This window comes from Amblyomma americanum, chromosome 11 (assembly GCF_052857255.1).
Source record: "Amblyomma americanum isolate KBUSLIRL-KWMA chromosome 11, ASM5285725v1, whole genome shotgun sequence".
Lineage (NCBI taxonomy): Eukaryota > Metazoa > Arthropoda > Arachnida > Ixodida > Ixodidae > Amblyomma > Amblyomma americanum.
The window spans coordinates 35,742,014-35,765,906 of record NC_135507.1 but is presented as its reverse complement, the minus strand read 5'-3'; the positions used below and the strand labels follow the sequence as shown (position 1 = coordinate 35,765,906).

At 47.4% G+C, this 23,893-nt stretch overlaps 1 protein-coding gene across 13 annotated transcripts in view; it reads right to left on the bottom strand.

Annotated features, from left to right (window-relative positions):
* Nucleotides 1–23,893, bottom strand: part of dnc (phosphodiesterase dunce) — a 699,755-nt gene that overhangs the window by 79,065 nt on the left and 596,797 nt on the right. The window contains exon 1 of one of the 13 annotated variants that reach the window (XM_077643100.1): nt 21,462–21,778. The exons of 11 other annotated variants lie outside the window; for them this stretch is intronic. In XM_077643100.1, the coding sequence (XP_077499226.1) occupies nt 21,462–21,499 (38 nt within the window). In that variant the 5' untranslated portion in view covers nt 21,500–21,778. Of the gene's footprint in view, nt 1–10,085; nt 11,433–21,461; nt 21,779–23,893 lie in introns of those variants that run through there. One more of the 13 variants, XM_077643099.1, reaches the window with a different exon arrangement.

Here is a 23,893-nt window from a genome sequence, read left to right as displayed (position 1 = left end):
TACTCCGGCTTCCCTGCTTTCCTCGAAAGTCGGAAATCAACGAAAAAAACAACAACTACAAAGAACAAGGGACAGAATTTCGGAGATGAATGTGATTCATTTCCTTACGATACCCTGCTCCTATCCCCAAGCCACACACAAATACAGCCCACCACCGTATCTTCGCTGGAAACTTATTCGGACTAAGGCGAAGCAAGCCGCAAAACAAATACTTCCTTGCCCGCTGCATCTTCGCATACATCGGACGCCTCGCGACAGGAGAACGCGGGGAGGATCTTTGGATGCGAATTCGGATTGGGATTCAGACCAGTAAGGCAAAAAGATAAAGAGAAGAAAAAAACATCCTGATGGAATTTCGAATGAAGACTGAAGGCTCACCGGACGCCGGGTAGCTGCGGGTGTAGGGGGCGCTGCGTGCTGGAACAAGGGCGGAAAGCAAAGAGAGAAAGCAAACAACGGCTTTCGGGGCAAACATCGCCGGCCGCAATGATGTGGGAGGATGGCGTGCTAGAGAAATGTGCATTCTGCCGAAGAGGCACGGATATATTCTGGATCGTATAGTTCGCTGTTCTTGAGGAAACAGCGCACTATGCTCGGTACATTCTTTCTCTGTCTCCTTCTTCCGTCTCCACCTTCCTCTTTCTTGTCTGCACGCGTCTCGCTTTCGTCCCGTCGTTCGCTCCACTATGCATGAGAAGAGATGCATTACAAAACTCCTCAAAAATTCAGCAGCGTTCTGGTATGGGCAGGACGACGCGACATCGTTGCGACGGAGGCAGATGGGAAGGGCTAAGTTGATTTGGATTCGCCGGTCCAGACCGAGTGACGCAGGTTTTGAGCGGAGAAATAAAATATGAGCGCGTTGGCCGGCACACTAGCCATCCCAGCCTCTTCCATACCGATATCTATTGCATCGACTAAAAATCGCGCGGCGCTGTGCAAGCCGGAGCCGATGTCATCGAATCATCAAGCTGTCCACCTACAGCGCACTTGAAAATTACCCACAGAAATGCACGTATATGTACAGGTGCGGCCAAAATTATACGGAGCAAGCTTCGGCGCTTGAACTTTTGCCGTGTGCTCCAAGAAAAAAAAAACATGAAGACTTCTTCGAGTTATACGCGAGCACACCAGTGATCTTGGTAAGCATTTGTATTCAGTAACTCGCAATTTTCGATAGGTAACGCACGAGAATAATTATCACTCCCAAGCATGCTCCGCATTATTATCGCCCGGCTGAGCACGTGTGTATGTGCTTAGGAAGATGGCGCAGACGACAGGACGCGTATCCTGTCGGCTGCGCCACTGCAAGAGCAGCGGGCGTACGAGTCCGCTGGTATGTCTCGCTTTAGACAACGCTTTTCTTTTCGCCTTCCTTTTCCTTGCTTGAGGTTTCGCATAAATATATATATATATATATATATATATATATATATATATATATATATATATATATATATATATATATATATATATATATATATACTCACACAAATGCAGAAATTTTGCATCGGCATCGCTGCCTACCGAGGCTTACGATCGCGTCTACACACCACATGCCATTTATCGCACGTGGAGAGCCTTTGCAAATGCAGCCTGCGGTCCACGGTTCACTGACGTCCGGCTCGCGCTTTCCGAACATTGCACCCTCCTAAACAGCTTAACGCAGGCGCCGATGTGTGCGTACCCAAGGGCCTTCGGGGGCCGTATAGTACCGCGTAAACGAACAGACCGGGAACGCAAAGGCCGACGGAATAATGGAGGGGCCCAAATGGATCCGTACGTACACATGGGTTGGGAAATCTGTATGAGAATCCGGCGTACAGGCGGCTGGTGGGGTGGGGTGGGGGAGGGGCAGACTCTGAAAAGGTGGTACCCGCAAATGGCGCCGGCGGTCGTGTGGAAAGTACGGAAGCTCAGCGAGCGCGGGGGAGAGATGGCGACTATAGAAGCGCGAAGGGTAGTGGAAAGGGAGATGCGTTTCTCGGCGTTCTAATGACGTTAGAAATGGCGGAGAGGACCGGTAAAGGGGTTTACGGCTCCTCCGTTTGGGGGGCTCTCGATCCGGGTCCTTATATTTGTCCTGGAGATAAAACGGGAGGCTCACAATGTGGAGTGAGAGGCGTGATAGCGGTTCCTGGGACTGGATCCCATGCAAAAGAGGAGTTGGGTGTTTAACGCTGCAGAAAGGATAAACAGAACGCGAAGAAGGAGAAAAAAACCTCCGATACCAGCTTTCCCTTGAGAAAATGCATTATGTGCCAGAATTTATCCAGGAACATAGGTGTCCTTAAAATAACACACAGAAAACAATAAACGCGGTAAATCAGTGCTTACGGTTTCTGCGACACATTCCTTCAATTTTTTTTTCTGAGCACCTCTCTATCCTGCAAGCAGTATATCGCTACAGGAGTTTGCAATAAGGAATTCTCATACCTTAAAGGACTATGGACACCAAATTTTTGCTTGCGTGTTCTCTTTTTTCAAACGATGCGTTATACTTTCGTGTACATCAATCACCCTGCGGTGTTCGTGTACGACCGCTAAATAATTTATAATTGAATTTCTTTTTGACACTGTTTGGGTTTTATTAACCGACCGACGACTGTGGCGTGAAGCTGATGTTTTGGCCACGTGATCCACTAGAAAAACTGTAGTATAATCGCTGACAGGTCATTTTTTTTGTCATTTCAGGTCTTCGAAGAAGCTGGATTAAATGTCGTAGCGAATTAAAACAAACTATCAGCGATTATATTACTGTTTTTCTAGTGGATCACGTGACCAAAACAACAACATGACGTCACAGTCGTCGGTCGGTCGATGAAACCGAAACAGCAGGAGAGAAGAAGTTCAACTGCAAATTATTTAGCGGTTTTAGGCAAATATCACCCGGTAATCCGTGCATTCTATTGTCTAACGCATCGTTTGACAGAAGAAAACGCGCAACAAAATTAGCCGCCTATAGTCCTTTAAGAGGAGGGAGAGAATAACGCGAACTATGAAACGAAAGGCGACGGGGAAAGAAAAAGGAGAAACTGAGATAAAAGAAAAGCACTATAGTATACCTGTCGTTTTGTCACAGAGTACTTACGAGAGCAGAATTTTTATTCTCTGTCCGTCACCGCCCTAGCGAAGTTAAGCCCCCCAGTTTCGCAAGCGAAAATCGGCGCACGTCAATAACAGCGGCTAGTTCATCCGTCACACACCGCTGCGGAATTAGTGCTTCGCACACAGGAGCTACGCCGTGAAGCATCAAACTTAAATTGCTTCCTCTTGCGAATGCAGGTGTTGTAACGGCATTTTGATCGAGTAGCAACTGTCTTTTAAATTCGCAGTTTAAATTGAAACCAATGTGCCTGCACGCTTAGCAAGCGTTAATGAAAGCCGAAAACGGAAGTAATTCGCGCCAGCCAGCAGAGAGTAATTATTCCGCATTTTCAAAATTGCTCTCTTCATCATAATCGATTCTTGCGGCGATAGAAGACTGTAATTCACCTCTTTGTTGTGCCTCGCGCGTGCTCCAAGTCTTTTGATTCCGTAGCCAAGTTTCAAGTTTTTTTTCGTGGCTGCCCGTGTCATTTTACTTTTTTTTTCCGATGCATATGGTTCCCAAATCAATGCCAAGCTGGTTTCTTCTATACCCGCACATCAGCATGAAGAAACACATTGTATACCTCAAGAGCGCGCCAAAAAAATCCCACCGAAAGCCGCCGATCGATCACGTCACCGTGGATGATTTCTCGCGGGTTCCTCGCGAATATTGATCGCGCAAAAACGCGGTACCAAGCGGCCAGCAAGAAAAAATACAGTAAAAAAATCAGCTGAACTGTAGGAAAAGGCCAAGAAAGCGCCCCCACCGAAAAGGTATTATTACCGTTATTCCTCGGTTTGCACACGTTAAACACGGCGGACACAAAGTACAAAAAAGAAAAACAGAAAGTTAACCGCCCAAGAAAGATAAAGAAATAGACGAAAAAACTTTTCTAATCACGATTTTCTTCCTCCTTTTCCTTTTGCGGCACTGCGCGCTCGGTGTTCGATGGAGTATACGGGCCGCAATACGAGGGAAATCTCTTGCGCGAGGGAACGCAGACGCACCTGCGCTGAAGCGCCGAATCAAATATATACCAAAGTACGCAGCCAGCGTGGAAGTGATCCTGAAATATTGACGAAGGCGATCGGCGCGACCAATATAGACACGCCACTATAGGCTCCGAAAACACCGCCGAACGGCGCTAGTGCTCCTGACGGCGAGCGCCATCTATGGTAGGAAAACGGAAACACGAGGATACAAACTGCGCGCTTTCTCCTTTCGCCTAAGCATTCCCTCTGTCTCTTCCGTGCACGTGCAAAGCTCGCGATGTACCGGCCGCAGTGAGGCTTCAAAGAGATCTGCCAGCATGACTGCTATCTGGGAAATCGAAATTGATTAAATGTGAGCCCCGCCGCGGTGGCTCAGTGGTTAGGGCGCTCGACTACTGATCCGGAGTTGCCGGGTTCGAACCCGACCGCGGCGGCTGCGTTTTTATGGAGGCGAAATGCAAAAAGGCGCCCGTGTGCTGTGCGATGTCAGTGCACGTTAAAGATCCCCAGGTGGTCGAAATTATTCCGCAGCCCTCCACTGCGGCACCTCTCTCTTCCTTACTTCTTTCACTCCCTCCTTTATCCCTTCCCTTACGGCGCGGTTCAGGTGTCCAACGATATATGAGACAGATACTGCGCCATTTCCTTCCACCAAAAACCAATTATTATTATTATTATTATTAAATGTGAAATGCTCGTTATTCGCGTCTACTCTGTGCAGCAGACGATTGACAACCACGGAGCAAACGACCGAGCCGGAAATGTCTTTCACAAATCAGCGATCACATCGTTTACGAAGTGCCTCTCGAGGTAAATCTCATTTGGTTACATGCTCGAAATATCGAACGTTATACAGGGTGTTTGACCTAAAGTCTTTATACCTATTTTTTTAAATAGCCTTTTTTTTTAGTTAGAAAAGCGCTTTTTCGACATAGCATTCTCAGCGGAGTAGTACATCGGAATAGAGCTGAGAAGTGCTAACCGGAAGGCTGGTTACCCAATACTGCATAGTTAACATTTTAATTATTACAATTGGGCACCTTATTTTTATGAGGCGTGTAGCCAACAGTAAGTAATATCCCTACTAGTTTTTAGAATTTGGAAAACGCGGTTACCCTCGGCGCTGTGGCCCAACAAATTTTGGCTACATCGCGCAAAACCACACGCGCTTTCTAGAAGCTTGCAGACAAAGCAAGCTCTCCCGTGTGCTGTGCGATGTCAGTGCACGTTAAAGATCCCCAGGTGGTCGAAATTATTCCGGAGCCCTCCACTACGGCACCTCTCTCTTCCTTTCTTCTTTCACTCCCTCCTTTACCCTTTTCTTACGGCGCGGTTCAGGTGTCCAACGATATATGAGACAGATACTGCGCCATTTCCTTTCCCCCCAAAAACCAATTAATAATAATAATAATTAATTAATAAGTGCACATAACTCGTCGAAATAGCGAAAACTTCTTGGGCCACAGCGCCGAGGGCAATCGCGTTTTCGAAATTCCAAAAACTGATATGAGTATTACTTACGGTGGGCTACATGCCTCTTAAAGAAGGAACCCAACAGTAATAGTTAAAAAATTAACTATACAGTATTGGTTAACTAGCCTTCTAGATAGCACGTCTTAGCTGCATTCTGAAACACTACGCCGCTCACAATGCTGTGCCGAAAAAAAGCGGAAGTGTAAACTAAAAAGCCTATTTAAAAAAAAATTGTGTAAAGTCTCAGGTGAAGCGCCCTGTATATGCACTGCAAAACGAAACGGCGAACTCGGTCGAAATTATTCCGGAGCCCTCCACTACGGTACCTAATTCTTCCTTTCTTCTTTCACTCCCTCTCTTATCCCTTCCCTTACTGCGCGGTTCAGGTGTCCAACAATATATGAGACAGATACTGCGCCATTTCCTTTCCCCAAAAAAACCAATTATTATTAACTCGGTCGATATCCCCCGTTGTCGAATATGAGGCGTACGCTTTGTTTTGACACGGCGTCCTTGCAGAAGTACTTGTCTACTGTCGGGGAAGTTTTCGGCGTGCGAGAGGAAAAAAAAATATATCCTCCAAAGCCATGGCATATTATTCCAGTGAAAATCCTGGTAAAGTATGTGAAGCGCGTGCTTTATCCGTTGCAATATCACCCGCCGACTTGCCCACGAGGCAGCTGAACTTTAAGCACTGCGAGGCTTGGCGTCTTGTTCGCCACATCGTTTCAGTTCTCACGCCAAGCATGCACTTGAGTTGTGTAAGAATCTTGGCTTTACAGACGTAAAGCTTGCTACGGAAAACGCGGTGTGCAGTGCGAGTGGTGCCGAGCCACAGGCTCGCGCGACGCGTTCGTGTAAATAGCGCCGGCGTAAACACAAATTCGAAACGTTATACTGCGTGTTTAATACTGGGAAACTTTCAGGAAGATTTTTTACCCTTAATTTTTGCTTTGTACGCGCTCTCAGCAAATTGTGGCAGAGATAACAATAATAATAATAATAATTGGTTGTTGGGGAAAGGAAATGGCGCAGTATCTGTCTCGTATATCGTTGGACACCTGAACCGCGCGCCGTAAGGGAAGGGATAAAGGAGGGAGTGAAAGAAGAAAGGAAGAGGCGCCGTAGTGGAGGGCTCCGGAATAATTTCGACCACCTGGTTATATTTAACGTGCACTGACATCGCACAGCACACGGCCGCCTTAGCGTTTTTCCTCCATAAAAACGCAGCCGCCGCGGTCGGGTTCAAACCCGGGAACTCCGGATCAGTAGTCGAGCGCCCTAACCACTGAGCCACCGAGGCGGGTGTGGCAGAGGTGCAGAATTGAATTTAGCTGCAAAAATATACACCGTGGCAGGTGTGACACCTTTTAGCGTTTTAGTGTGACACCTGTATTTGGCTGCCCACCTGTTATCGTATAGTATCCTCAGGCGTTCTTCATACAATATTTTACTCCGAGCTTCCCGCGCTTCGAACGATGCCCAGCCCATATATCCCTGTAATGCCTCGTTTGTGGTTTTCCAGTGCGCACCTAGTGATAATTAACCTTCCAACAGCTCTTTCATTCATTTCTAATCCGGAATGAACTTCTGGCCTTAGGCACAAAAGCGCATTCCCGAAAGTAAACCCTGGCACCATTACTCCTTTCCAAATAGTTTTTAATACTATCTATCTGTTGCACCCCCATTATGATGTTTCATAAGCATACCCCGCAGACCTGGTCTGCGTGGTATGCTTGTTTGCGTGGTATGCTTACTTTTATTCTTTGCTCATAATTTCGTGTTAAATGACTGTTAATTTGTTTGATTGTATTTGCTGTAACCTACTGATTTGCGCGAGCCATATTTTTGTTCACATTTTTGTGTTACTTGTGACTGCTGTTCCTTTGTTATTTTGTCTATTGTACCCCACTCCCCTCTGTAATGCCCTCGGGCCCTGAGGGTACTCAAATAAATAAATAAATAAATAAATAAATAAATAAATAAATAAATAAATAAATAAATAAATAAATATCCCGCCATCTCTTCGCCCTTTTGCCCTAAAAGACTGTTCGTGCTTTTCCATATATGTCTGCCTTTCGTTTACCCACGCGCCGAGATATTTGTATTCCGCCACTCTGAATATTTCATTGCCTTCTATTGTAAACACCTGATTAGCTGAATCGTTGAAGAATATCAGACCTGGCTTAATTGCGCGAAAACTGAGGCCTAGAGAGTCTCTCTCGTCTCCACAAGAATTAACCACAGAGAGACCACTTCAATCTCAGCGAAAAGGAAGCGAAGAAAAAAAGGGAACAAAACAAAAACTAAATAAAAGATCCCAGGTAATCTTTTGCGTCGTTTTTCATTCTTTCCTTCAATATTTCTTTACTATACGTCCTACACGTGACGTTTATCAAAGAAAAAGAAAAAGCACAGTCTGAATGGTGCGCGCCAAACGTCTTAAGACTTCGGCGTGGATTTCACGGCACTTCTTCGTCTTGGTCCATTTCGAGGCTTACTGCAATATGAAGTGGACCGTATTATTTGTACGGTAAATATATAAATGAAGCAACAGAAAGGTAAAGCTATCAAATTTCGCCGCGATGAGCGGAGTACGTGAGAAGCGTGAAAATTGGGCAGAGTGGTACTCGAAGAGAATTTATTCCGACCGTCGGGATGAATTTATCATTTCGACAAAGAAATGGCGACGGGAAACGTACACAAATGACCGAATAAAGCTGCATACCGCTTTCATGAGTGCTCTGCGCGAAACAGCAGCTTGCTGATTCATCGTTTCATGCGCCTGAAGAGACAGCGGGTTTGTTACATACATTTGTAGGGAAATTTCATTTCGTCATAGCGAGGCACTGTAAACGAATAAGTTGTCACGGTTTCTGCAAATGTTGCGCTCTGCTCTTGTTAAACCGCATACGACCGAGATGAATCTGAGAGCTTTATATTCGCTAAAATATGCAGTCTGATATTATATAATATTCAATATATATAATATTGATATGATATAATATAATATAATATCATATAATAATATATATTATATAATTTCAGAATGCTGAGACAATAGAATTTCTATCGTTCACATGCATAGGATATATTGAACACCGGTATTTCATGGTTTGGTTTATGGCAGTTTAACGCCCCAAAGCGACCCAAGCTATGAGGGACGCCGTAGTGGAGGGATCCGGAAATTTCGACCACCTTTGGCTCTTTATCGTGCAATGACATCGCACAGTACACGGGCCTCTAGAATTTCGCCTCCATGGAAATTCGGACGCCGCGGCCGTGACCGAACCCGCTTCTTTCGGGTCAGCAGCCGAGCGCCATAACGACTGAGCCAGCGCGGCGGCTCCGGCATTTTATGTTTATCTCAAGTGTTCCGCTGACACTTTCCTAAACAATGCCCGCCGAAGATTTATCAGTCGGGTCGTTCGGGGCGATATCTCCAAATTTATTGCCCCCGTATATTTCCTGGTAAGCTCTTTCAGTTCGTTATAAACACTTTTGTCTTCTCGAGGTTCAGGTCCAATTATTCTTGTTTGTAAAGCAGCAAACATAATAAACTCCACAGCAGCAAACATAATAAACTCCACAGTATAGGGTTGCCGCCGTATAGGGCAGGCGGTTCAGCGCGCGCATAGTCGCAGATTGGATCGCTCCTTTTTTTTTACCGCTAGGAAACCCTATGAGAAGCCGGCGTGAAGGCACGCTCGAACGCGGAACTGCAGCAGCGACGACTCCCTGACCTTGACCGCGAAACCCGAACAGAGTCGATGGACGACCGGAGGAGGGGGGGGGGGGGGGGGGGGGTTTCGTTTCACAACTAGCTACCGCGTTACCCCATCTGTATGCATCAGCGCAATTTCCTCACTAGGTGCCGACGTCAGGAGATGATTGCCCGCCCGTGACAGCAGCCGAACCGAAACGAAATTAAACAAGCGAAAAAAAAAACTTTCCTGAATGAAGTGACTCACGCAAATCATCTAGTCATCGACTCTTTTGCCAAAGACAAAAGGCGTCTCTAAATCAAGTTGAATTTTGCAACCAATACCGGAAATTACATCAGCGTGATGATGAATGGCTCCCGACATTTTTCAGACGATACAATATTGTTGAACGTATTCAATCGTTAGAATTAATCGCGCACTTGTATACTGATTTGAGGAATTTTTCAGTGCTCATGTTAGCGTTACAATGGGAAGTAACGATTCGAGGTCCTGACTGTGTTCGATTATTTTCTTATTCGGAGTCTTTCGACCAGCTGATCAAATACCGGCGAGTCTTAACCAATACTGTTAACACTTCAGCTGTAAACCCCCTCGCTCACGCCTAAGAAAAATTAACTAGAACTTTTGCTAGATGTATGAGCAAGCTCACCAATAAGACTTGGAATAAAAATGGTGTTGGAAAAGAAACGAAATTATAGCACGTCATTATCAGCAACACCACGACGTCTCCACAGTTAAGCGACTACCAAGCGGTATATCAACATCCGAACTGGTTGATAAGTGCGGGACATTTTGTTTAATTACCTTGCGTTGAGCTTGCGTGACGGCACTTCGTTCATCTTTTCCCAGAACGAACATCTCGACTTGATGCGCAGGGCGCTCGTGCTCAGCGTGCGGGGCAGGTGAAGACCCGGGTCCCGAGCCATCTCCGAAGTCGCCACGCCGTCAAAGGCGTCTTCGAACGGCGACAGCGACAGCGCGACGTTCCGTGCGAAATCCACGGCGATGCGATGCCACAGGCCTCGAATCGACGACTTCTGATTCGAGGACGGAAGGCAAGGAGTCGATCAGCAAACCAACACACTCCCTCCTATCACGACACACCTATCGCGAGACAAGATTCCGCAGCCACTATCTTCAACGTCACCGTCCGCAGGCGTCAACGCTCCGAGATACCGGGTTCTTGTCGATTGCGGCAGGCTCAAAAGCGTCTCTTGCACAAATCCCGTCGTAATTGGCAGCAGTGCAGAGTCTTCGACATATCGGCGATCTACAACACGCAAATTACAGCACGCACTCGAAGATTTGGAACCCAGGTGGTAAGCAGACGATGCTTAAGCGCACAGCCGCAGCTGCTGCAGCAGACGACGCTAGTCGGGAGAGGCAGCAGGCGCGCTTGGTCGGCGGCACGCGTCGCGATGGAACGAAGAGTCGAGCGACGAAGGTGACGTCGGCGTCCAACTTTTTGATTGGACACAGCGCGTTGCGCAACGCCCACTATTCCAAGCTGACAGCTCTCGACGCCAAGGCAGAAGGGGGGGATTCCGACGGCCAGCGACAAGCGCGGGCCAGGCTTTATCCTTCAAAGCACAGCTGCCAAGACAAGCATCGATGCTCGCCGCCAAGTGGAATCCATTCGGAACGGGCAGCGAAGGCAGACAGCGCGCGCGCGCTTCAGTCAACGGCAGAGGCGGCGGTGGCGACACGCGCGGCGCGGTCCGGCGAGAGCGAAATAGCGGCACTAGGGAAAAGTAGGAAAAGCGAAAGACCGTGACCGCTTTACTGGACGGCGGCAAGTTGCGGGGGGTTACGAAGAGCCGAGTGGTGCGCGATTTGTGCGCTTCTTTTGTGTTCCTTTTCCGGGAAGACTCGGCAGGAAATCCGTCGAGGGGCTCCGCTAGGAGGGAACTGTGTCGGCGTCGGCAGCGCGCGATCGCCGGCGTAATGAAAGTGGCTTTGGTCAGTGCTGTTCGCGGGCCGTTAGGAAGGGTCAGCGGTGAGCGAGCGAGGCGGAATGAAGACACAAACTTGGAGAGGTGTGCGCCCGCGAGGGCGGAGTAGCATCGACTTCGAAGGGAGAGGACGGGCGACTGCGCCGCCGACCGCGCCGCTCAAAGCTTGCAGACGAACTCTAGGAAGGAAAAAAAAAAATGCGGAGAAGAAGCCGCGCGCTAGCGCGCTCGAGGGGAAGAGGCGCGGGCTGCGGCTAAAACCCGGCACGAGAGTGACGTCGGGAGGGGGAAAGCGCGGAACGGAACAAAACGGAAAGCGAAACTCAGGAGTTAGTGGAGCGTTCGATGGCGCGCCAAACTCGAAGCCTCTGCTGCGCTGCAAGCTTGTGTAGAGAGTTATAACACTGGCTTGAATGCCATGATATGTAAAATACCCGGTCAAGAAAAGAATTAGCAACACTAGAAACTTTCGTAACTGAAGAATGACCTGCCGGACGCAAATGGCACTTGAATGAACATGAATCCTCAAAATATCGATGGCTTTCTTGCCTTTTTTGAAGGTCGGAGCTGACGCCAGCGTGAAAGAAAATGTCACCCGGATGTTTGCTTTCATTCCGTTGTGAATGAAACGTAACCACTAAGATGAAAGTACAGGCCGAGGCAGTATCGCTAGCACCACATCACCTTTCGAAATGCTTACTGTACCTAGGCAGTTTGACCCCGGAAATTCTGGATAGTTTTGCGCCAGAAGCGGTCGCTTCCTTATGGCAAGTTGTTTGGGTGAGTTGCCGACGATATTTCATGACTACAGCGCAACGAATGGGAGTGTTTCCTTCTTCTACGTCCCCTGTAATCATGCTTCCTTATATGACTGCAACACTCCAACCACTTACGGCACATCACCGGCGAATTGTACACGCGAACGAATCGCAATAAACAGTTATTGACCCAAAGAAACACGCAAATGCTTTGCACTGGCAGGAAAACTTGGGCGTATTGCATGTATATACGAAAGGGGAACGTTTCTCACGACAGGCTTTGTTCATTTCTGATCGGCAGGATGCGGTAAATAAAGTTTTTTCGTATGACAGAGCCGGCATAACACTTAACCTGCTAGCAAGTCAACTCAAAAGGCACAATAAAGGCTTACATAAACAGGAATAATGTCAGTAACATTCACACGCAAGAGTGGTCACCAGCCCTCTAAGCTCAGCTATAATAAAAAAATGTCAATTTGAATACGTCATTTTACTGCCGTTGACAAAAAGCGCATTAAAAAAAAAACATCCATTGGAGAGGCATTGTTATGACTACTGCAAGACAAAGGGTCTAAATATAGCACTCCGAAACATTCGTTGCTGCACAAAGCACGCCTGTTTTTCCGGCAGATGACGCACTGATCGGCTATTGCCGTACGATATCGCATTCGCTCCCCTGGGGCTATACCGGGTGTGCTGGCCTTTCCGAACAAAACAGAAGCCGCCGAAGACACGAGGAAAAAGCGGGAAATTTCCCGGCTGTGCCTACGCGTGGCCAGTGAATTAGATTGCTTCAGTCTGTGGTGGGAATCGACGAATCGTCGTTTCTAGCCGTCGGAGATTGCCTGAAGGGCGTGAATTTTGCGTTTTACAAAAAACGAACGGACAACTTCGAAGTTGGTCTCTACGTCAGCGGCCGGTGTGACGTCAAGAAAAGAACGGTCACGGGGTCAACTCGGTAGCAGACCGCAGTCTTGACGCTCTCATTAAAAGATTGCGCGAAAACTCCTGTCAATATCGAGACATTCACATGATTGAATCACAAACCCGGAAATTCAGTACAAGCGAATTTTCTGAACGGGAAGTTGTTTATGAAATCAATATTTCCGGATGTCCTAAGATCGCAACATGACAATCAATATATCTAGATGTTTCCTCGGGACGGTTGTATAGTTTTTTGCTATAAAAACGGACCCAATTGACTATGGCAACACGACTATGGTAGTCCTAACTACTCAATGCAAGTGCAGGACAAACTTTAAAAGCAATATTTTTCAACGCGTCGGAAGATTAGACCATTGGCGTAAATACGTTCATAGCAGTATCTTACAATATTTGGCAGTTTCTTCACAATTAAAAGTGGTGTCCGAGAAAGTTGGACTTGACTATATACTAATTGTAGAAGCATATCAGTACAACAGTTACGAACAGTTGAGACACACAGAAGTTCAACCAGTTTTCATTGCCGCACGCGAGGAAAGTTGGGATTTTTTTTTTAATGCGACTTACTGGGGATCCACCGAAATCTTAACTATATATCAAGCGGCGAGAAAATTATTCTACCTTACAAGGCATCTTATAAGGTACCTTGATGTGTTATACCTTACAAGGTACCTTATAAGATGTAATACTTACCTTACAAGGTGACTTGTAACGTACTTTGTAAGCTATAACACTGTAACGTATGACATTACAAGGTACCTTGTAAGGCACAAGGTACCTTATAACGTATATCACTTTAACTAACGCCATTTTTTTTCTCTGTGTTGTGTGCTGTAGCTATGTCTTGCCGTGTATTATACCGACAATTCCAGCGTGTTTCCATCCCTTATGAGAAAAAAAGTAGCCATGGCACAAACCTCTCCTTTGATGTCCATCTCAATAAAAAAAAATTCAAAATTTTTAAAATTTTTTTTTCACCTCTGTTTATTACTGAGCTCTTGGAGCGCAGAGAAATAAACAGAGGTGAAAAAATTTTTTTGATTTTTTTTATGGAGGAGAAACGCTAAGGCGCCCGTATGCTGTGCGATGTCAGTGCACGTTAAAGATCCCCAGGTGGTCGAAATTATTCCGGAGCCCTCCACTACGGCACCTCTTCCTTCCTTTCTTCTTTCACTCCCTCCTTTATCCCTTCCCTTAGGGCGTGGTTCAGGTGTCCAACGATATATGAGACAGATACTGCGCCATTTCCTTCCCCAAAAAACCAATTATTATTATTATTATTAAGCCGGCGGCGATAGCACGGGTACACAGAAGCCGCCTTCGATCTCCAGCTTCCGTGAGCTGCTTCACACGTGCAGTGCACTTCCAGGCGGAAAGGAACGCCGCCTGTGCTCGGGATAAGAAGTATAAACGACGAAGCCGTGCGTGTGTTATGGACTTGTTTTCCTGGTCGCGCCGGCCGCGGCGCACGTGGCTCCGTGGTATATGTAAGGCCGGATAGTGCGCGCGTTCTGTCTGCGTGTGTGTTTTTCGTGCGTGCTTACTTCTTGGTTGGCGCCCGTCCAAATTTGGAGCACTTGTCAAACGCTGGGGCGCCGCCCTTCAAGAGCGAGGATATGCGGGCGAAGGGAGTGTTTAAAAACAACAACCCCCCCCCCCCCCCCCCCCCCCCCCCCCAACGGAGACGAGAATATCGAGAGAGACGCCGAGTGCGCCCATAGGGAGGCATGGAGCGTCAAGAAGTATCTCGGGAAGCGTATCGCAGGAGTCGACAGTCTTCGAAATGGGTGGCAGTAAAGAGAGAGACTTCAATGAAACAGGAGAGGTCTGCCTGCTTGTTGACCTGGCATGCAACTCCAGGTGAGGGTGAAAGAAGAGAAGAAGATTAGAGAAGAGGGGGGTGAAAAAGAGAGGAAAAGGGATAACATTAATTGGTGTTTGGGGAAAGGAAATGGCGCAGTATCTGTCTCACATATCGTTGGACACCTGAACCGCGCCGTAAGGGAAGGGATAAAGGAGGGAGTGAAAGAAGAAAGGAAGAAAGAGGCGCCGTAGTGGAGGGCTCCGGAATAATTTCGACCACCTGGGGACCTTTAACGTGCACTGACATCGCACAGCACACGGGCGCCTTAGCGCTTTGCCTCCATAGAAACGAAGCCGCCGCGGTCGGGTTCGAGCCCGGGAACTCCGGATCAGTAGCCGAGCGCCCTAACCACTGAGCCACCGCGGCGGGTAGGAAAAGGGAAAAACAAAAGAGTGAATGGTGAAATCAAGCACACTCACGCACTCACAAACACATACATGATTGTCAAATAGTGTCCACCAAACCCATGTCTCTAAGGAAAACTAATAATGCTTTTGTCCTGCGCGCAGTACAGCGTAGTCACGAGTAGTTATGGGATTAAACAATAAATGGTGTTTAGTAAGGAGACGTACGTTCTTCTTGTTTCATTGAGGCAAGCTCTCATAGAGCCCCGAGCAAAAATGGTCGGTCAGCGGCCATTAGACAATAGTGTGAAAAGGGAAGACGGCCATTAACCGCTGGTTTGAACTAGGAATCGAACCGCCGACGTAAAGACTACAAGATAAAGTGCTACTTGCGATCCAGCTATAAAGCTGGACAAAGCAGTGGGCTCTCCAACGGAACAGAAGCACGCGTTTTTAAACAATATCGCTATCAAATGACAGATTTTTAACCTTGCAGGGGGAACGCTCAAAATCAAATAGTATTTTGTATCCCCTCCAGCCAGCATGTAAAGTAATAACCAGATTAAAAAAGAAACTAAGCAAAAATATATGGTTCAATTTACGCCTGTTTTCATGGTTTATGCCTGTTTGTTTGGTGCACCATATATTAACATAGCGGGCCTCTGATAACCGGACATATAGTGGTTATACATATATCCATACAGTGGACATATAGTGGACATATGGCGGATCAGGGCATATAGTGGACATATAGTAAACATATAATGGAGCCGGGACATATATTGGACATATAGCGGATCCTGGACATATAGTGGACATATAGTAAACATATAGTGGAGCCGGGACATATAGTGGACATATAGTAAACATATAGTGAAGCCGGGACATATAGTGGATATGTAGCGGACATATAGTAAACATACAGTGGAGCCGGGACATATAGTGGACCAGGAGCTCTTCGAACTTCTCCTATCCCCTGTATCCTTCATCGCACGTGCTTCTCCCGAGCTTCTCAGGGATAGCCCACCCTACCCGTCAACTCCTTCAACATTGTATTAAAGAGCCCCTTAGTCCGTTATGTCCTCAGGCAGTAATTTATCAGTGAACAAAGCGTGCGGTAGCTAGAACGAGCTTCTCGCCTCGAGCTATACTATACTACTCTCGTAGCTAGCAGGAAGCTACGACTTCCACATTTTTCCTTCAATGCCACGGCACCGAAGGAGGGAAAGAACGGAGGAAGAAGGTCAGCGATGGAAGCAGAGGGAGCCAGGCGAAGACGGATAAAGTGCAACGTCCGTCAAGTGTCCGGTTAAAGTCACGATAACGGGCAAGGTCGCGCTGCCCCGGACTTGCTCGCCGTTGCAGAATCATCACTTGAGGAGCGGATACAGGAAGTCGGTTTTTATCTTCCGTTTCTTTTTTTTTTACCACTGTATGTGAACTCTTATCGAAAGAAACGCTCTCGAAAGGTTTCCTAACAAGCGTTTGTGGAAGGGATTCGCTGAAGAACACTTGTATGAGCCAAGTTTGAGACTCCCGGCAGCGTGGGTTTCTGAAGAGGTTCTGTATACGCACTGAGTAACAGATGGGACGCTAACAAGTGAGGAGAGGGCGTAGTGTTTTTCTGTCTTTAATCGTTAACGGTGCAGCGTTAAAGGCCCCGTCACGCAGAAAACCAGGCGTCGTCGTTTTGAGGGAAAAATCACGCGCATGGCTCTAACAGGTGGTCTTCATGCGGCGAGCAACCTAGGAGGCAGGCGGACCACCTAGGTCACGTGACCTCATTGCGTCATCACAACCTGCCCACCGGGTAGTGGGAAAACAGCCCACCGTGGCAGGTGGCAGTTAAATTAATGACTGGTCGCTCGGGAAGAGCAACCTTAGCCACACAGGGCCCACCGCTAGATGGGAGCACCTGTCACCGCAGGGCCATCGCTTAACCGCTGCACCACTGCGCCAGGAGTGGTGTGAGGACTCCCAGGGATCTACGAATGTAGAGAACGAGTTTCCGCACATACGGGAATTAACCCATTACGCTATCGTGTCATACCCTTAAGGCGGAGCTTAAGTGTTTCCTCCATTTTTTTTGGTAGCGCTGACAGATTGAGTTAATCCTACATTCGTTAAATATGCACGCTATTTAACTTGCCCGATAGCTAAAATATAGCGCACCAAGTAAAAAAATAAAATCTCACTTATTTCACTAATTAATGAATTTTCATTATTTTTATTGATTTATTAATTTTTGTCTTCCTTTCTAATGATGCCCCTACTCATTAGCATATAGTCGTAAGGCAAAGAATACACTACTAGCACCTTTGCTCGCCATGATTTGGTTTATGGGTTTATGGGGGTTTAACGTCCCAAAGCGACTCTGGCTATGAGAGACGCCGTAGTGAAGGGCTCCGGAAATTTCGACCACCTGGGGTTCTTTAACGTGTACTGACATCGCACAGTACGCGGGCCTCTAGAATTTCGCCTCCATCGAAATTCGACCGCCGCAGCCGGGATCGAACCCGCGTCTTTCGGGCCAGCAGCCGAGCGCCATAACCACTCAGCCACCGCGGCGGCTATTTGCTCGCCATGAAGCAACGCAGTTATGTGGTTTTGAAAACTCAGCCTAGTGTACCTGAGTGATAAGTGCGCTGGAGAAAGTGACAAGCGTGAATGGTCTATAGTGAGAACAATTGTCTGTAAACCGGATCACCTGCCTGATTCGTCCAGTGTGGAGGTTTTTTTAGTAAAATAAGGGCAATAAATAAATAAATAAATAAATAAATAAATAAATAAATAAATAAATAAATAAATAAATGAAAAGGTTTAGTTGCCAATGAGTTTCGTGCTAACCGCTCAATCTGAAAGTCCGGAATTCAATTCTCCGCACCTTCGGAAAAAATTTTTTTTTTCTTCGATACCGTGGTGACGTCATCTGGCGGTTTTTTCGTGACCATTTTTACCGGTAAAAAAACCCAACCCAAGTAACACATATAATCGGCTGAAGATTGGATATGGATGGCCCTATTCTCGTCCTTTGGAGGACCGGCTTCTGCCAATACATTTTCAATATTGCGCCGATTACCTGTGTTGTTAGGGCAACGTGGCTCGGTATAGCTTAGCGCGTGAACACACGAACCCGACCGCGGCGGCTGCGTTTTTATGAAGGAAAAACGCTAAGGCGCCCGTGTGCTGTGCGATGTCAGTGCACGTTAAAGATCCCCAGGTGGTCGAAATTATTCCGGAGCCCTCCACTACGGCACCTATTCTTCCTTTCTTCCTTCACTCCCTCCTTTACCCTTTCCTTACGGCGCGGTTCAGGTGTCCAACGATATATGAGACAGATACTGCGCCATTTCCTTTCCCCAAAAACCAATTATTACTATTATTATTATTATTATTATTATTATTATTATTATTATTATTATTATTATTATTATTATTATTATTACCTGTGTTGTTTGGGCAACGTAGCTCGGTATAGCTTAGCGCGTGAACACACGACATAATTAGTTTCCCACGGGCGCCGGGAAAGCAGCTGTTCTGGAACGCCCACGATAACGTCAGGCGCGGAAGAAACTTTTCGCCCGTAATTTCAAAGAGGTCGACGGCCAGTAAAATACAAACATAAGCACACCTCGTACAAAGAATAATGGAAGGAAAATGAAATAAAAACAAGTAGAACATGCAGGCCTCGTGTTACGAATTGAAAGGAGTTTTCTTTTTTTTTTTTCGCGCCTGGATGTTTAGGTACACAGGCCGGAAGTGCGACCTCGCAAGAGATAAATCGTCTCCGGCGCGAAACAAATTTGTCAGAAGGGGGAAAGGGGAAGTGATAGGTGGATAAGAGGAGGTGGCAAGGGAAGAAGGTACGAACACAGAGGAACACTGTACACACGTGTCAGGTGAGAAAAAACAAACAAAAACAACAGAGTGCCGGAGCCAACACCATAAATGCTGGGGCAACAGGCATCCAACCGCGAGACAGGCGCGGTAGAGACATTGATCTTGACGTTCGAGCACTCCGCGCGCTTCATCTGTTAAACCCGGCGGGAGTAGAAAGAAAGGAAGAAGGAATGAAAGAAGAGGAAAGGAAGGAAAGAAAGAAGGAAGGAAAGAAGGAAGGAGGAAAGAAAGGAAGGAAGAAAACGAAACTTAAACAGGGTGTTGTGCGCTGCCCATTTAGCGCATTATTTTTATTCTGTATGCACGCTTAAAACTGATAAGCGGGAAAAAGATCTTCAGAATAAAAATAAAGCCCCCCCCCCCCCCCCCCTAGATTTTCTAGACGCCTAAACAACTTCGTTCTTCTAACTGCGGCATTCGGCGCATGCTTAACGGTCGTTGTCCCGACGGCTTTAATTAGATCCGAACGCCCTGGTGCCAATAGCGCAGTCGACGTATGCATCGGGAGAGACAAAACAGGCGCAACGATTGCGTTATCAAGGACGGTCGCGTTCTAGTCGCACCCCACCCGTGTTCGTTTCTAAAATAATGCGCCCAAAACAGAAACACGGCAGCCACCAACCTAGCAGCAACATTAGGAGATGAGATAACGCCTTTTTTTTTTCGAGCTGTATATCGATCGAGAACGTTACTCAGGAGAAGAGCGCCATGGAAAGAAATCCGCAAACGTGCAAAAGTGTATTCCTTTCTTCTCTCACTCCCTCCTTTACCCTTCCCTTAAAGCGCGGTTCAGGTGTCCAACGATATATGAGACAGATACTGCGCCATTTCCTTTCCCCCCAAAAAACCAATTATTATTATTATTAAAAGTGGACTCTTTATTTTGAGAGTCCACACGAAATATTTGAATTCTCTATGGAATTTCCAGAGCGCAATATAGAGCAAGTAATATCCTACACAGGTTAGAAGACTCGATAGCGCAAATTAGTATACCGGGCGAGAACTTTTTCCCCGAACGCAAGGGAAATCAAAAACTTCGCCCCCTCTAGAAACGGAATACGGCCCAAGAATGCCGGCCGTAGACCCTGCCATCGAAAGGAAGGAACTTGGGTGCAATTTTGATTCGTTTTTTTTAATGAGCAATCTAACAATAGATGCAGGTTGAATTAATAAAAGAGCAAGCTTGTTTCCTCTTAATATTTTTGCATACTCGGTGCCGTTTTTACCATCACCATATTCCAGGTACGCGCATGAAACTGACAGCTCATTATTAATTTCTTATATGCTGCTGCAGCGCGTTTTTTTCTATGTTGTCAGTGACGAATGTTATAACTATCGCTACAAGGACGACTAGCCCCCACTTCCCAGTTCTCACTACTATCAATCCCCCGTTGCGACTCGGTAGTTACAACGTTCTGCAGCTGAGGCCAAGGTCGCGGGTTCAATGCCGGCTGTGGCGGTTGAATTTCCATGGGTATGACACGCAAGGACGCCCATGTATTAATGTTTCAACTCCCGTTAAAGTAGTCCAGGTGGCCCAAACTGACCAGGAGCTCTCCGCTACTGATCATATCGTAATCCAGAGCATTTCATTGGCGGCCAACGCTCAATCAGTCAGTCGCTCGATGTTACCAGGGCGCATATTTCTACAGCCGAACCTCGTTATAAGGAAACGGTTAATAACAAAACAATAGATACAACGAAGGAATGACGACTCCCCTTGGAAACTGGGTCAACACGGGCTGTAAGGAAGCTACGGCTATAACAAAGTAATCGCCACGGGCCCCTTCAACTTTTTTATAACAGGGTTCAACTGCACCATCAAATCAATTAACCATATCAAGTACAGATCTGGCCTCAACTTCCAATTTTTTGTGTCTCCAAACACCAAGCACCGCAGAAACTAGCCTAAAGTTACGACACAATCCGAAGATGTAATTTTTGCAACAATGCATAAAACGGAAACACTCGCGTCGTATTGGGCACAGTAAACAACCGAACGCCAAACAGCCAGGGGACCGAACCGAACACCTAGGCTCCCGAAAGCGAGCAACGTTCCATCGCGCCACCGAGTCTTGATAATAAATAATAATTGGTTTTTGTGGAAAGGAAATGGCGCAATATCTGTTTCCTACATAGTTGGACACCTGAACCACGCCATAAGGGAAGGGATAAAGGAGGGAGTATCGAGCCGTCGTGGCGGAGTGCTAGCGCCTCCGCCTGAAACGCCAAAAGCCACTGAGTCTTGAGAGCTGAGTTTCTGTCGATGAGCTTGACATGCATGGTCGTGCTAGACCCGACGGCAACCGCTTGGCGGCGCCGCGATCGCTAACTGCGCTTGAGATGGTTGTTTATCGCGCTACTAACCAACCAACCAACGGCTAAGAAACAACTCGTTAACATGCGCACGTGCTACTCACGCCTTGAGCGGACGCACGAATCCGCCAAAGTCCGGCATGGTGTCGACGAGGGCGCCAACTCCCTAGCTCGACGTCCCGCACGCGGTGGCGGCGGAACACGACAGCGTCGATCACGGGGGTTGAAAAGCGACGGTATACACACGACGACGAGGACGGCACTGGCGAAGAGTCCCGAAGCGCGATCGTAATAAGAATCCCCGAGGGAACCTGCCGCCGGTCACAGAGCCAGTTTTATACACTTTACTCACGCGTCCACTTTCTCTAACACTCGGCGACTGAACACAGACGGGCTCTGTCCGACCGCTCAGCTAAAGTCCGGCGGCGTGATATCGTCTCGCGTCGCTCGCCCTCGCTGCGAGTTTGCCCGAAGGGAGGAGGAGGAGGAGGATAAGAGAGAGGAGAGATAGTCGGCACCTCCACCTCCATGTACGCGTCTCGCACGGCCGGCCGTCTACGGCCGTGCGCGGACGCGGAGAAGGCGGGAAAGCAAGGGTTTCAGGCAGCCCGACGAAATAATACAAAAAAAAAGATAGAAAGAAAGCAAGGAAGAAATCAAGGAGGGAAATCAAGCAAAATAAAGAAGGGACGAAAAAAAAGAAGACAGGGAAAGCAATAAACAGAGAAAAAAAGAAACAAAAAAGAGTGAAAGATGAAGAGAGAGAGAGAGCGACCTTGGAAGGAGAAAGATAGAGCGAGGCAGCAAGAAAGGAGACGAAGATTAAAGAAAGAATTGATTGATAAAACGACTTTCAATTGGGAAGGCTCTATGTCCTCTTAATGGGATGGGGTAGAAGCAAAGTGAGATACGGAGAGAAAGGGATATAGACGCAAATAAGAAGAGAAAGGGAGGTAGCTGGGAATAGAGAGAAAGAGAATAAAGAAGGAAAGGAAAAATCGAAACAATGGAACAAAAGAAGAGAAAATTTGAAAGAAACAAAGAAGCGTAAAAACGTCGAAAAAGCAGCAGCAGCAGCAGCAGCAGCAGCAAGCGGAATAGTAGACGAGGCAACGGCGGAGGACGTAACAAGGGAGAGACGGCCCGCAAGGTCACGCGCAGCACGCCGGACGACACCTAAAAGCGAGGCAGAGAGAGGCGTCAGCCAGCGCGCCGTTGCGAATACGAATGGGGGGCAAGGTCGTCCGAGCGCGCGCCCTTCTCTGGCGGCCATCGCGAGGAGGATGAGGATAAGTTACGCCCGGGAATGCGGATCATCGTCGGCGTGGATAAGGAGGATAACGCTGCGTGCGCGTTGTCGCAACCGAGAGAGAGGAGGAACAAATGGAGGGAGAGAGAGGCAGGGACATTCTCTAGGCAGCCGCTGCCGCTATGCATGCGATGGCTCCAGAAATGCGGCGCTGGGAACGGTAGCGCAGCGCAACAGCTCCCAAGCAGCACAGGTAATTTCGCCAATATTGGAGATGTATCGGCAAATGCTGGCTCTACAAATGACCAATGTAAACCATCTCTTTCCAATATTAGGCCTATTATCTGTGCGGCTTGGGAGGTGGCACGCGAAAAAGTGCGGAGCCAGGTACAATGTCACCCGCCGCGGTGGCTCAGTGGTTAGGGCGCTCGACTACTGATCCGGAGTTCCCGGGTTCGAACCCGACCGCGGTGGCTGCGTTTTTATGGATGAAAAACGCTAAGGCGCCCGTGTGCTGTGCGATGTCAGTGCACGTTAAAGATCCCCAGGTGGTCGAAATTATACCGGAGCCCTCCACTACGGCATTCTCTCTTCCTTTCTTCTTTCACTCCCTCCTTTACCCTTCCCTTACGGCGCGGTTCAGGTGTCCAACGATATATGAGACAGATACTGCACCATTTCCTTTCCACCAAAACCAATTATTATTATTATTATTATTACAATGTCAGAAGAGCTTCCCTGGCGTTGCCATACTGCTTGTTGGACTTATATCTGCACGTGCGGAAAAGGCACAGTATCTGGGAGCGCTAGCTATCTGCAGGTCGTTCGCAGTAGCACGGATAGTGAGTCGAAAGGCCCCTTTTAGGCGTACAACGCCCGCCGCTATGGACGAGGGTGGCGCTGGTGAACACTCTCAATGCTAGGTTGCATGCAACGTAAATACCCACGAAAAGAGAAGATTGGACAGCCGCCGCCGTAACTGAGTTGGTAGGGTACCGGACGTGTAATTCGGAGGTCGTGGGTTCGGATCCCATCGGCGGCACATGGTTGTTTTTTTCTTGAACTGTCTAATCAATTATCATTCAGCCAGAAAATAATTACACTATTAATAAGTCATGGATTAACAGGAGAAACTGAAAAAAAAAGAGAAACACTCCCCTACATTTGGTTTCGGTGACTGCTGGCATCCTTCATATGTATACCCCAACCTCCACGTGACTCCTCATCTGTCCTACATGACTCCCATAATATGACACAAGGGGAGTCATTTAGCTCTCCATTTGACTC